General features: G+C 56.8%; 1 protein-coding gene across 2 annotated transcripts in view; it reads left to right on the forward strand.

Moving 5' to 3' along the window:
• Positions 1-8083, forward strand: part of Abcc8 (ATP binding cassette subfamily C member 8) — a 70570-nt gene extending 62487 nt beyond the window's left edge. For both annotated transcript variants that reach the window (XM_033764104.1, XM_033764105.1), the window contains 10 exons: positions 2657-2759; positions 3166-3279; positions 3883-4003; positions 4118-4248; positions 5337-5415; positions 5616-5724; positions 6033-6136; positions 6845-6978; positions 7388-7450; positions 7855-8083. In XM_033764104.1, the coding sequence (XP_033619995.1) occupies positions 2657-2759; positions 3166-3279; positions 3883-4003; positions 4118-4248; positions 5337-5415; positions 5616-5724; positions 6033-6136; positions 6845-6978; positions 7388-7450; positions 7855-7992 (1096 nt within the window). In that variant the 3' untranslated portion in view covers positions 7993-8083. The remainder of the gene's footprint in view (positions 1-2656; positions 2760-3165; positions 3280-3882; positions 4004-4117; positions 4249-5336; positions 5416-5615; positions 5725-6032; positions 6137-6844; positions 6979-7387; positions 7451-7854) is intronic.
• The last annotated feature ends 3368 nt before the right edge of the window (positions 8084-11451 follow it).

The following is an 11451-nucleotide window of genomic DNA, read 5'->3' on the forward strand; positions in this document are numbered from 1 at the left end:
GAGGAATTTCCAGGAAACTGCCACATCCCTGCCACCCTGTCCAGCCTGGGCAGCAGGCCTGAGACATTCTTGGCCAGGGGAGTGGGAACTCCTGTTGTTCCCCCAACCGAGTCATCTTTCCTTCTGCCAGCCCAGTCAGAGACCCCTGGCCCAGATCTTGGGTTCTTTAAGCCTCACCCAGAAAGTGATGAGATTATTTTTAGAATGACACAGCTGTGTGGGCTATGATAATGACCGTGTGACACCAAGCCCTGTGTCCAGGAGTCACCGCAGGGCTCAGGAATCAGCCAGGGGTCCGGGACACTTGCATCTCCTCCCTGACCCTGAAGTCCAGTGTCAGCCCCCTGGCCAACTTCCTGGGGACAATGGGACCGGTGTGGGGGACCCCCCCACCTTGGGGGTTGTCTGTGCAAAGCAGAGCAGAACAGGGCTGAAGCCTCAGAGCCTGGCACCTGAGTGTCCCCAGTTCCTACAGCTTCCAGGTCCCTCACGCTACTGGCCCGAGCCTCTGCTGTAAGTTTCGGCACTATTCGTCTTACATTTGGTGTCCAGAGGCCCTCTGGCTACGACTGTGGCAGGAACACTGTGACTCTTCTAAAGTGGGCCAGACCTCCTGTGAGTGATCCCAGCACCCTGTCACCAGCCTCAGACCAAGCGTGGGGCTCAGGCCAAGCCTGTGGTCGGCCAGAGGGACTGCGGCCACAAAGCCACCTACACCCTGCACTGACAGGGAATGATTCCTGAATCCAAATGAAAGACTTTCTGATCAGCCCCATAAGTCTAGTTGTTGGCTTTTGCCCAAGCACTTGCCCTGTTGGGAGTTAACTAGTGTTTATTGATCGAGCACTCAGCAGGCGCCAAGTGCTAAGTGCAGCGTGTGTGATGGCATTCAGTCCTCACAAGAGCCTCCTGACTTAGGTGTGAGAAGCCACGTTCTACAGATGCAGAATCGAGAGCCAGAGAGGCCAGGAGCCAGTCTGGTCACAGAGACTGTGACCCCGGCCTACCTGACCTTCTGGACTTTCCCAACAGGCCACGGTTTCTCGCAAAAGTTTTCAGAGTGCCCAGCACTGCTGCGCTCAGAAGTTGTCTCATTCCACTGAGGTGCTGTCCCTATCCCCATTTTACTGATGAGGAAACTGAGTCATGGTCCTGATACACAGTAGTGATGTTTGGACTCCGGCCTAGGTCTTCATGGCTCCAAAACCAGGCCCCTTCTCGTGCTCACTGTCACACTCCTGGCCAGAGCTCCTGTCTCTCCTGTCACTCACTCACACATGCACACGTCAAGACCCTTCGGATCACGCTCAACTTCGTCACACGTGTGGCTTCACCCTCACCGTGGACACTCACCTACCTGCACGCCCCCCCCCACACACACACGTGTGATCAAACACTCTTGTGCACCTCAGGGACTTACTTCATGGTCCCTAGACATGCCCTCCACCCAAAAATAGTCCAAGCCAAATGGCCTCAGGACTAAGTAAATGGCCACCATGGCATGCCTAGGGTCCCTCCGAGTCTTTACCAGACCAGAGCTGAGGTAGCTCCTGCCTGCCTTCCTTCCTGCCTGCCTGCCTTGCCATACAAGTGCCCTGTGCCTCTGCTGGGCCAGCCCATGCCAGCACAGTGAGGACCCAAGTCACACACAATAACCAGGGGAAGTGAGACCGAGGTGTGAGGGTGGGAGAGAAACCTCCAGAGTCCCTCATACAGAGAGATCCTTTCTGAGAGGCCCAGGGACGTTCCCCTCATATGTTTAGCAAATATTTCATTATAGTGCCAGAGGCTAGGAACAAAGTAGACCCTGATCTCCATCCTCATGGATTTTCCAGTCTGGGGAGGAAGAAAGATTGTAAACAGCTAGAGAAATGACTGTACAAGCAGGCATCATGAAGCTAACTGCTTGCAGATATGAGGGGGCTACTTTAGGTAAAGGAGTGGCCAGGAAAGTTCTCTCCGAAGAGGTACCCATTAAGGTGAGGAGTGAAAGTTGAGAAGGAATTGAGAACAAGGGAGAAAGCATTCCAGCTGGTGGAAAAAGCATGAGCAAAGGCCCTGGGGTACAAAAGAACTTGATACTGTTGTAAAACTTTGAAAAGGCTGGAGTGCCTGCAGTGTGGTGAGTGAGGGAGTCTGTGGAAGGAGTGAGGTTAGGAGGTGCCAGCTCCCATAGGCCTCTGACAAGGTGGTTCTTTATCCCAGGAGCAGTAGGAGGCCATTGGTATACTCAGCAGAGAGAGCTTGTGATTTGGAAAGATGGTGCTGGGTGGAGAGGGATCTGCGGGGATATAGCAGTGTATTAATTAGGGAACTGAGCGTAGTCTGGTGAGCACGAAGCTGGGGAGAGGTGCACAGAGGCAGGAAGGAAGCCTCGAGAGGACTTGTTGAAGGATTGGCTGTGGATCCAGCTGATTTCTGGGTCTCTGGCCTCAGAAATGGGTGATGTGGGCGTCCTTCACAGCAATGGGGACGATGTGGAGAAAAGAGCAGGGCATGGGCAGTCTGAGGGAGGGCAGCTCCGCAGGTTAGCAGAAGTGGGAAGGAGGACGTCCCGGCAGGGGGGACCCATACATAAGGGGGTGAAGAGGGCAAGTCTGGGGCTGCAGGAGTCCCGGGAGCTGCCTGACCCACACTGCTCCTCATCCTCTCTCAGGTATGAGGCCCGGTTCCAGCAGAAGCTTCTCGAATACACCGACTCCAACAACATCGCCTCCCTCTTCCTCACGGCAGCCAACAGATGGCTGGAAGTCCGCATGGCAAGTGGCACCCGCCCTCCCCCAGGTCCCAGGACACAGGGTCCCCATAGGCATGTGGGACTGGAGCAAGGGTCTGACAGAGGACAGGATGCAGGGCTGGGTGGACACTGAGCCTTCTGCTGTCCTCTCCCTGATGTCCTCGCCGTGTCTCACCTGTGCCCTTCCCTGAGTCACCACCTGGGGGCTATGTCTGAAGGGCAGGTGTGCCAGGAACACGAACAGGTGTGCGCCGTGCGATCTGGGGTCACATCCACTCCTGTGTCTGATGATACAAGGTGTGGGGCTGGGGTGGGGATGGGCAAACTGCTCTTGGCCCTGGACATGATGAGGTGGGACGCGGCACCCGTGCCTCCGACCCGGAGGCCCCAGGCCACTGCTGTCCCCCTCACCCCGCCCCTCTGCGTAGGAGTACATCGGTGCCTGCGTGGTGCTCATTGCAGCTGCCACCTCCATCTCCAACTCCCTGCACAGGGAGCTCTCGGCCGGCCTGGTGGGCCTGGGCCTCACCTATGCCCTCATGGTGAGTGGCAGCTGCATGGGGCAGGGAGGGCCCAGACAGCAGCTCTCGGGGCCCCCAAGGTCCTTCCCCACCCAGGACTTTCCACGTGGACAAGAAGGCTGACCGGCAGGACCTGGGCGGGCCCAGACACCTGGGCCTCACACTGTGATCCTCCCCAGGCTTCCAGGGAAGGTCACTCTTGCTGGCAGTGACAGAAGACATCTGGGAGCCCCTGGGGTCCTCTTCAGCCCTAAAGAAAGCCACGCTGTAATGAGATAACTGACATTGTGAAATGGGAAGAAAAGGGCTAACGGTGTAGGGAAAGTGGGAAGGGTAGGGGAAAGGCAATAAGGGAAAAGAAAAAAATAGGAGAAAATGAAAAAATGGAAATAAAGTGATTGTAGATGGGGAGGGGAGGAGGGGGTGAAGAGAGGGCAGGGACAAGGGGAAAAATGAGAACCAAGACCTGTCATGTAAAGGTACAAGATCCCAATGATGTAACTGTACTATATCCCTAAAACATACCAATAAACTCAATAAAGGAAAAAGAAAAAGAAAGCCACCCTGGTGGCTGAGGACAGAACTAAGTGCTCACTGAGTGTCTCACTGGCTCACTGTCGGCAGGTCTCTAACTACCTCAACTGGATGGTGAGGAACCTGGCGGACATGGAGATCCAGCTGGGCGCCGTGAAGCGCATCCATGGGCTCCTGAAGACCGAGGCGGAGAGCTACGAGGGGCTGCTGGGTGAGGGCCCCACAGGAGGGGTGTGCGGGCCCGGGGCCAGAGGGGGAGCTGGGGTGGAGGCCCCTGGATGTGAGCTGTGGCCCGCCCTGGTGCCTGACCCAACCCGGCCCCCAGCCCCATCACTGATCCCGAAGAACTGGCCAGACCAAGGGAAGATCCAGATCCAGAACCTGAGCGTGCGCTACGACAGCTCTCTGAAGCCGGTGCTCAAGCACGTCAACGCCCTCATCTCACCAGGACAGAAGGTGACAGAGGCCCTGGGGCCTGGGGAGGGCAGCTCATGGCCTCAGTGCGTTCAGACCCCAGGCTCCCGGCCCTGCCCCATCACAAGGACGAGACTGACCCCACTTTTCCTGCCGCTGCCCTGTGGCTCCCCGCCTCGGGCCCTGTCTCCTTGCTCAGTCACCAGAGATGGACAACCTGGACTTCCTGGCTCAGAGAGGCTTTGTCAGGGACGCTCCCTGGGACACTGTCCCTGGGCTTCACAGCAAGGGCTGCCCTTGTCCTCCCGTGGGAGCTCCTGTCAGCCTCTGACCCAGCTCCCTTTTCTCTCCCCCTTCTATCCGACCTCCTTTCTCTGTCTCTGTCTCTTCCACTACCTGCGACCTTTGGCCGCGCCTCTGTCCCTCCATGTGTCTCCTCTCCTCTGTCCCCACCTCGGTGCCCGTCTGTATCAGCATTCCTGGCTCTGTATTGGTCCCATATTATAATTCTCTTGGGACCCAAGGGCCAGGAAGCAACAGGATCTGGGATGGTTCCCATTTAAGGCAGGGGCTCAGACACATCCTTGCACACCACAGTCAGCCACCCCGGTGTCCTCTCGCCACACCCATGCACACAGGGACAGACCAGACCCACCTGTCCTGCAGCCACGTACCAGCTACACTTAGACTCACATCGAGGCCCAGGATTTTGATGTCTATACCCTGCACTTTCTTCGTGGCCGGCTGGTACATGTACATGACACATCTTAATTCTTTTTTTTATTATTCCTTCCCCTCTCATTCTCCTTCCTTTTTACCACAGACCTATTTGCCTATATCCTATTATCTAGCTTTTATTTTGCTCTTTAGTTTATTTATACTTTGAGTTTCTCGTATAAGAAAAACCACATAACACAAAAGCTCCCGTGTCTGGTTTAGTTCATTGCTCTCGGCCCCCACGAGAGCCCCCTCTGGACCCAGCATGGGAAGCAAGACCAGACCTGTGGCCCAAAAGCAGCCAGGCAAGAGAAGGAGTGCAACCTGCACGCACCCGAGAGCCGCCCAGCCGGCACTAGAGGCCACGCCCAGCGGCCCCAGAGCCACAGCGGGGTACCTGCTTCTAATTCCAGATCGGGATCTGCGGCCGCACGGGCAGTGGGAAGTCCTCCTTTTCCCTGGCCTTCTTCCGCATGGTGGACATGTTCGAGGGTGAGTTGTGTGTCTACCCCATGTGTGCATGCAGAGCCCCTTATGGGCCCCGAGCCCTGACCTTCGGTCAGATGTCACAGGAGTCCGGCAGTCACTGCCTTCCTCTGCATCCTCACCCGGGGCCGTGTCCCAGGCCCACACATCCGCGGCAGCTCCACCACCCCTGGCATTGCGCCTCCTGTGACATCATCTCCACACAGGCCGCATCGTCATTGATGGCATTGACATCGCCAGACTGCCACTGCACACCCTGCGCTCGCGCCTGTCCATCATCCTGCAGGACCCTGTCCTCTTCAGCGGCACCATCCGGTGAGCCTGTCCACCCCAGGGTGGCCCAGCTCCGAAGAGGAGGAAGAAGGGAGATCAGTCTGTAGAAAAGCGTCACCTTCAGCCTTTCTTCCCATTAGTCCTAGGCAGGCGCTGGGGGCTCCCCGGCCCCACTGTCAAATGCTGTCTTCCACCTACCGTCACCACCCTGGTGCTCCCCACCCAGCCAGGCCCCCCAGGTTAACCAGCTCTTGCTTGCTACCCCTTGACTGGCATGGCCTTCTGCAGGTCCCTGGGGATGGAGCAGGACTCTGCTCCCCTCCCGATGGGACTCCTGTGTCACCCTCCAGGTTTAACCTGGACCCAGAGAAGAAGTGCTCGGACAGCACACTGTGGGAGGCCCTGGAGATTGCCCAGCTGAAGCTGGTGGTGAAGGCGTTGCCTGGAGGCCTCGGTAATTGCAGCCAGCTGAGCAGGGCCTCCAGGACCCTGGAAGGGCTGGGGAGGAAGCCTCACTTGCCACCAGGTCTCAGGTGTGCTCTGAGTTTGGAGTCTACCTTGAGTGCCACCTTTCATCATGCTGGGCCCTGAGAGGCCCTGACTTGGCTCAGGTCACCTGACAAGTCAGTTCAGGGTCAGCGCTCCTGCAAGGTGCAAGGACAGCTGGGGTCACTGTGAGACAGAGATCTCCAGTTCCCCCTACCACAGTGGTATCTTCAGCTCTTCCCAGCCCTATCCACCTGTCCTGCCGGAGGACAGGACAGCGAGGAGAGTCTCAGACCTGTGTCTGAGGGGTCAGCACAGTCTTGGTGTGTGTCACAGCTCCTACAGCAGTGTCTGGTGGCCACACTTAGGCTTCGGTGGATCACCCTCAGCAGGCCACCACTTGGGTGGCACACACTGTACATGCATGTGTGCATTCACCCTCTCATGTGACTGCCTATGTGGGGGCAGGGGCCACGCACAGCACTGGGGAAGGGGGTGCTTTTCACTGCAGTCCCTGCAGACTGTGTCATTGTGTCATGTGTATCAACCCTGGACACACTTGTGCTGTTACACATCCACCCTGTACACACATGTCCCCACGTGTCTCCCCTCCCATGTGCTCCCTGCCCCTGCAAAGGATTAACTCCACCCTGCACCCTCACGGGGCTCTTTCCAGACGCCATCGTCACAGAGGGTGGGGAGAACTTCAGCCAGGGCCAGAGGCAGCTCTTCTGTCTGGCTCGGGCCTTTGTGAGGAAGACCAGTATCTTCATCATGGACGAGGCCACAGCTTCCATCGACATGGCTACGGTTGGTCCCGGGCATCTCCGCAGAGCAGTTTTAGTAGGGTGTTATGGAGCACTTAGCACAAAGTCGTCCTGAGGTTGCCTTCAGCATCAGGGCTGGGGGACCATGGCTCCACTCACACACACACACACACACACACACACACACACACACACACACACACAGACTTCCCCCCATCCTCCACCATGCAGAAGTAGCACGTGTACATGCACAGAGCTGAGCCCCTGGCTGGCTGGGGCCGGTCCCTGACTGCTGTTCCTCACAGTGCCTTGGGGACCAGGGCCAAAGAGCAGTGGAGGTGGGGCTAGGATTGGAGTCACATGGGAGTGGGCCGCAACCCCAGGGCCCCAGAGCCAGGCCAGAACCCATCCACTGGGTGAGTGAGCTGACAGCTACTGCCTCCACCTGACAGGAGGACATCCTCCAGAAGGTGGTGATGACGGCCTTCGCAGACCGCACTGTGGTCACCATTGCGGTAAGCGGCACCCTGATGGCGTGCAGTGATCACCCAGAGAGGAGGCTGGCTGCCTGGGGCTGTCATCAGGAAAGGACCCTGGGAGGAGTCTGGGGGGCTGGCCTGGGGCAGGACTGTCAGACCTCTCTTTTCCTCCAGGTATCAAGGTCTCCCCTGTCCCAAAGCCCCATGAGCTAGGCTGGGGTTCCTTCTCCATAGGAAGTAGAGGATGGGGGCTTGGGGACAGTGGTCTGTTGAGTCCTGAAGTCTGGCAGTAGGGCAGGGCTGAGACTTGAGGGAGAAGGGTGGTCACAGTGGGTGGAGGCCTTGGATCACAGCACCAGGCAAGGACAGCCACCTCGGAGGTGGGACATCTGTGGCCCTGCCCCTCCCTGCCTGCCCTGACCTGCCCCTCCTGCCCCCAGCATCGTGTGCACACCATCCTCAGCGCAGACCTGGTGATGGTCCTGAAGCGGGGCGCCATCCTGGAGTTGGACAAGCCAGAGAACCTGCTCAGCCGGAAGGACAGCGTCTTCGCCTCCTTTGTCCGCGCAGACAAGTGACCTGCCAGCAACCAAGTGCCATCTCCTCTGCCATCTCCTCGTACCCTCACCCTGCCTCCACCTCACCTGGTTTTTTGAACTGTAAATCACTTGTAAATAAAGAGACTGATTATTTCCTACAGGAGGCCAGGCTCTGTCCCTGGGGATGTGGGGGCCTGTGGGTGCAGGGAGCCAGCCTGGCTGTGATGCTGGGAAGACGCCACTGAGCCCGGGCAAAGCGTGTGATGTGTGAAATGAGGGCTGTGTTGTCAGCTCAGGCTGTCACCACGGTACCACGGACTGGATGCTTTTACAGCAGAAACAAACCTCTCACAGTTCGGGAGGCTGAAGTCCAAGGTCAAGGTGTCGGCCGATTTGGTTTTTGCCTGAGCCACCTTCTCAAATGTCCTTCTGTGACCTTTCCTCTGTGTCCTGATTCTCATTCATATTTTCTCCCCCTCTCCACCCTTTCTCCCCTCCCCTTTTACTCTATTCTCCCCTCTCCTCATTAAGGACACCAGGCAGTGACCTCAATGAGCTTTATCTCCTCACAGGCCCTGCTGTAAATAAGTAACACTGAAGTCCAGGCCTTCGGTCTATGAACTCGGGGGGCGCAGTTCAGTCTGTAGCAAGGGTGATAGCATTTCTGTGGTGTGCTCTTGGTTAAGGTAGCAGATTCCCACCCATCGAGTCCTTTCCCTTGTCACTGTCATTCTTGAATTAAAACTGTGAGTGCTGGTGCCCTGGCTCAGCACTATTTCTATTGCAAATGACAGGAACCAACTCGAAGTAATCAAATTGACAGTGTGACCGGAAAGCCCAGGAGGCATATAGTATCTGGTGTTTGGCATCAGGGCTGTGTCTTCATTTCTTGGGTCCGTGATGACAGCCACTTAGCTGCTCCAGCTTACATCCTGCCCCCCGGACAATCAAAGGGGAAAAAAGAGTTGTTTCTCAGTGGTTCCAGCAAAGATTTTAGAAGTGAATATCGACCAACTTGGTCACATCCCCGTCCCCACCCAATCACGGCGTCCAGATGGCTGGAATACGCTGGCTGACTAGGCCTGGATCCTGTGTCCCCTTCTTTGTCCCCCAAGCAGGGGCATTCAGAAGTGGGAGGAGTCAGTCCTTCAAAGGGAAGAACAGTGCATGTACAAGTCAGCCAGGTGGTGGCAGGGAGATGCTGGGCACAGACTTGGGGAGATCAAAATCATAGCTTGTCCTGACTCCATTGAATCGGGACACAGGAGTGTCCTCCCCTGTCCCAGCTGGGAAATGGCAGGTGCTCATCTGCATCTCATTATCCTTGACCTACTGCCTACAGTACTGGCTTACCAGGCCCGGGGCTCAGACCTAGGAGTCTTGGGCCTGCATCCCTCCAGGGAAAGAGGGTCTAAACCTCACAATGTAAGAAAGACCCGGCAGCTGTGGAGGAGACCCTCTGGCTGTGCTGAAGCCACAGAGCTCAGGAAAGGAGAACTCTGTGAGGCCTAGCAGGCTGACTGGGAAAGGCAGGATTTGAGTTCAGCAGGGGACAGGTAAAAACTGGATAGGCAGAGGTTTGGAGGGGGAGCTAAGGAGCAATGATGGAAGTGAGTTGGATGTGCTGGCTGGTCAGGGAGGCAGGATAGGGCGGGGATGAAGGCAGCAGGAAGGATGAGATCAGACAGCCTTGAACACCAGGACAAGAAGCAAGGGATAGGGTTACCGGCAAAAGGGAAGTGTAAAAGGCCTTTGGGCAAAAAAGGTACCTGATAAGGCGGTATCTGGGGGAGTTGCATATGAGCCCGGCAGATGGAGCAGAGTAGGAGGCAGAGCACCCAGGGTAAAAAGGGTGGATCTGGAAAGCTGAGTCTCAGGGCCACAAAGTGAGTTAGGTCCTGGCCTATCCAGCTCAGATGCTGCTGGGGCCAACAGCTCCCTCCACAGTGGGGTCTCCCAGAAGCAGAGCCAAGAGTCGTAAGAGGATTCTACCCACAGGAGCCCACCTTCCCCCAAGCAAAGTAGCAGCACAAGGCAGGAAAGTCTTGTAAGGATGCATAAGGCCACCTGGCCAGACCGCTCCATAACGTCCTGATGGCCCACCAAGGTTCCCTGAGCTCCCCTCAGAGCTGGGTCACTTCTGGTTCTGGTTTAGAACTGACCCTTGTAGGTGTAAGATCAAAGCCTGCCTCTCTTCCACTCAGTGTCCAGTTTTTCCCCTGGTACCATGCAAAACTACCAGCCTGTCCTGCTGCAACTCCCAGCTTCCTGCAAAGGCGCCCAAGCCCCCCACCCCAGGGCTCTCCAAGGAAGTTTCCCTTTCTGTTGGCTAAAAAGCTACACAGTAATTGCCTCAGAGGTTACCCACATCCCACTCTGCCTTAGGCACTGCATCTCTGTTCATACAGCCCAAGATCACAGCCTTTGTAGCAGGGTTCACTCAACCTGCAGATGGGTAGAGGAGAGGAGTAAAACTCAGTATAAAAGTCCCACCATGTCCCCCTGCAGCCCACAATCCTAATGCCTCCATCCTTCCAGACTTCGCCTGATACCTGACTCCAACAAATGTCACATATGGGCTGGGGTCCTCTCTAACGACCTGAGCCCCAGATGGGGTGGAGCCACTACTGTTCCAACAGCACACCGGGTAAACCTAGGCTGATGCCTGTGATAGAAACATCACCCTTGTCCAGGCCCAGATCCGGGTCCCCCAGTGTCCAAGCTGGGTTTAAAACAGCCCCGAGGCTTAACATCTCCATTACCTGAGTTGGAAGAATTCAGGCTACGACTGTGAGGGGTGTAAAGCAACCTCCAGAGGCTCCTCTTTGTGAAGCAGGGTTGGGCTGGGCCCCTCAGGATTAAGAAGGTAGAGCGCTCAGGCCCTGGGCCACGCAGCAGGCCAGCTCAGTGGAAGAAGGTGTCACTGCTTTCCTATACCTGCTAAGGTAATTTTGTTGTTGTTGTTTTGTCTTAATGGGGCGAGATTTATTAGACTCTCAGAAGATTAGAGACTAAACGTATCTCCCAAAGGGAAGAGGGGGTCCCCTGGGAAGTCCTGGGGCCACCCAGATTGTGGCGCCACCTCTCCGTGTCTCCTGTCCCTGGGAGTCCAGCTGCGGATGGGAACAGAGAAGGGGAGCCAGGGCGACAGGGCTGCTGTCCCAGACTAGGAGGATGGGTCGTGGCTCCCTTCTCGCCCATCAGTTTCGCAGACTGTGGGCTGCGGGACCTCTCCGCTCCCTGCGACTAGACAGACCCTGAAGGCCAGATTGAGTCGGGGAACTCTCCGTGTCTCCTGTCCCTGGGAGTCCAGCTGCGGATGGGAACAGAGAAGGGGAGCCAGGGCGACAGGGCTGCTGTCCCAGACTAGGAGGATGGGTCGTGGCTCCCTTCTCGCCCATCAGTTTCGCAGACTGTGGGCTGCGGGACCTCTCCGCTCCCTGCGACTAGACAGACCCTGAAGGCCAGATTGAGTCGGGGAAAAGGGCGGGGCGGGGG

This window comes from Fukomys damarensis, unplaced genomic scaffold, assembly GCF_012274545.1.
Source record: "Fukomys damarensis isolate Sample0158 unplaced genomic scaffold, DMR_v1.0_HiC HiC_scaffold_16, whole genome shotgun sequence".
Taxonomy (NCBI): Eukaryota; Metazoa; Chordata; class Mammalia; order Rodentia; family Bathyergidae; genus Fukomys; species Fukomys damarensis.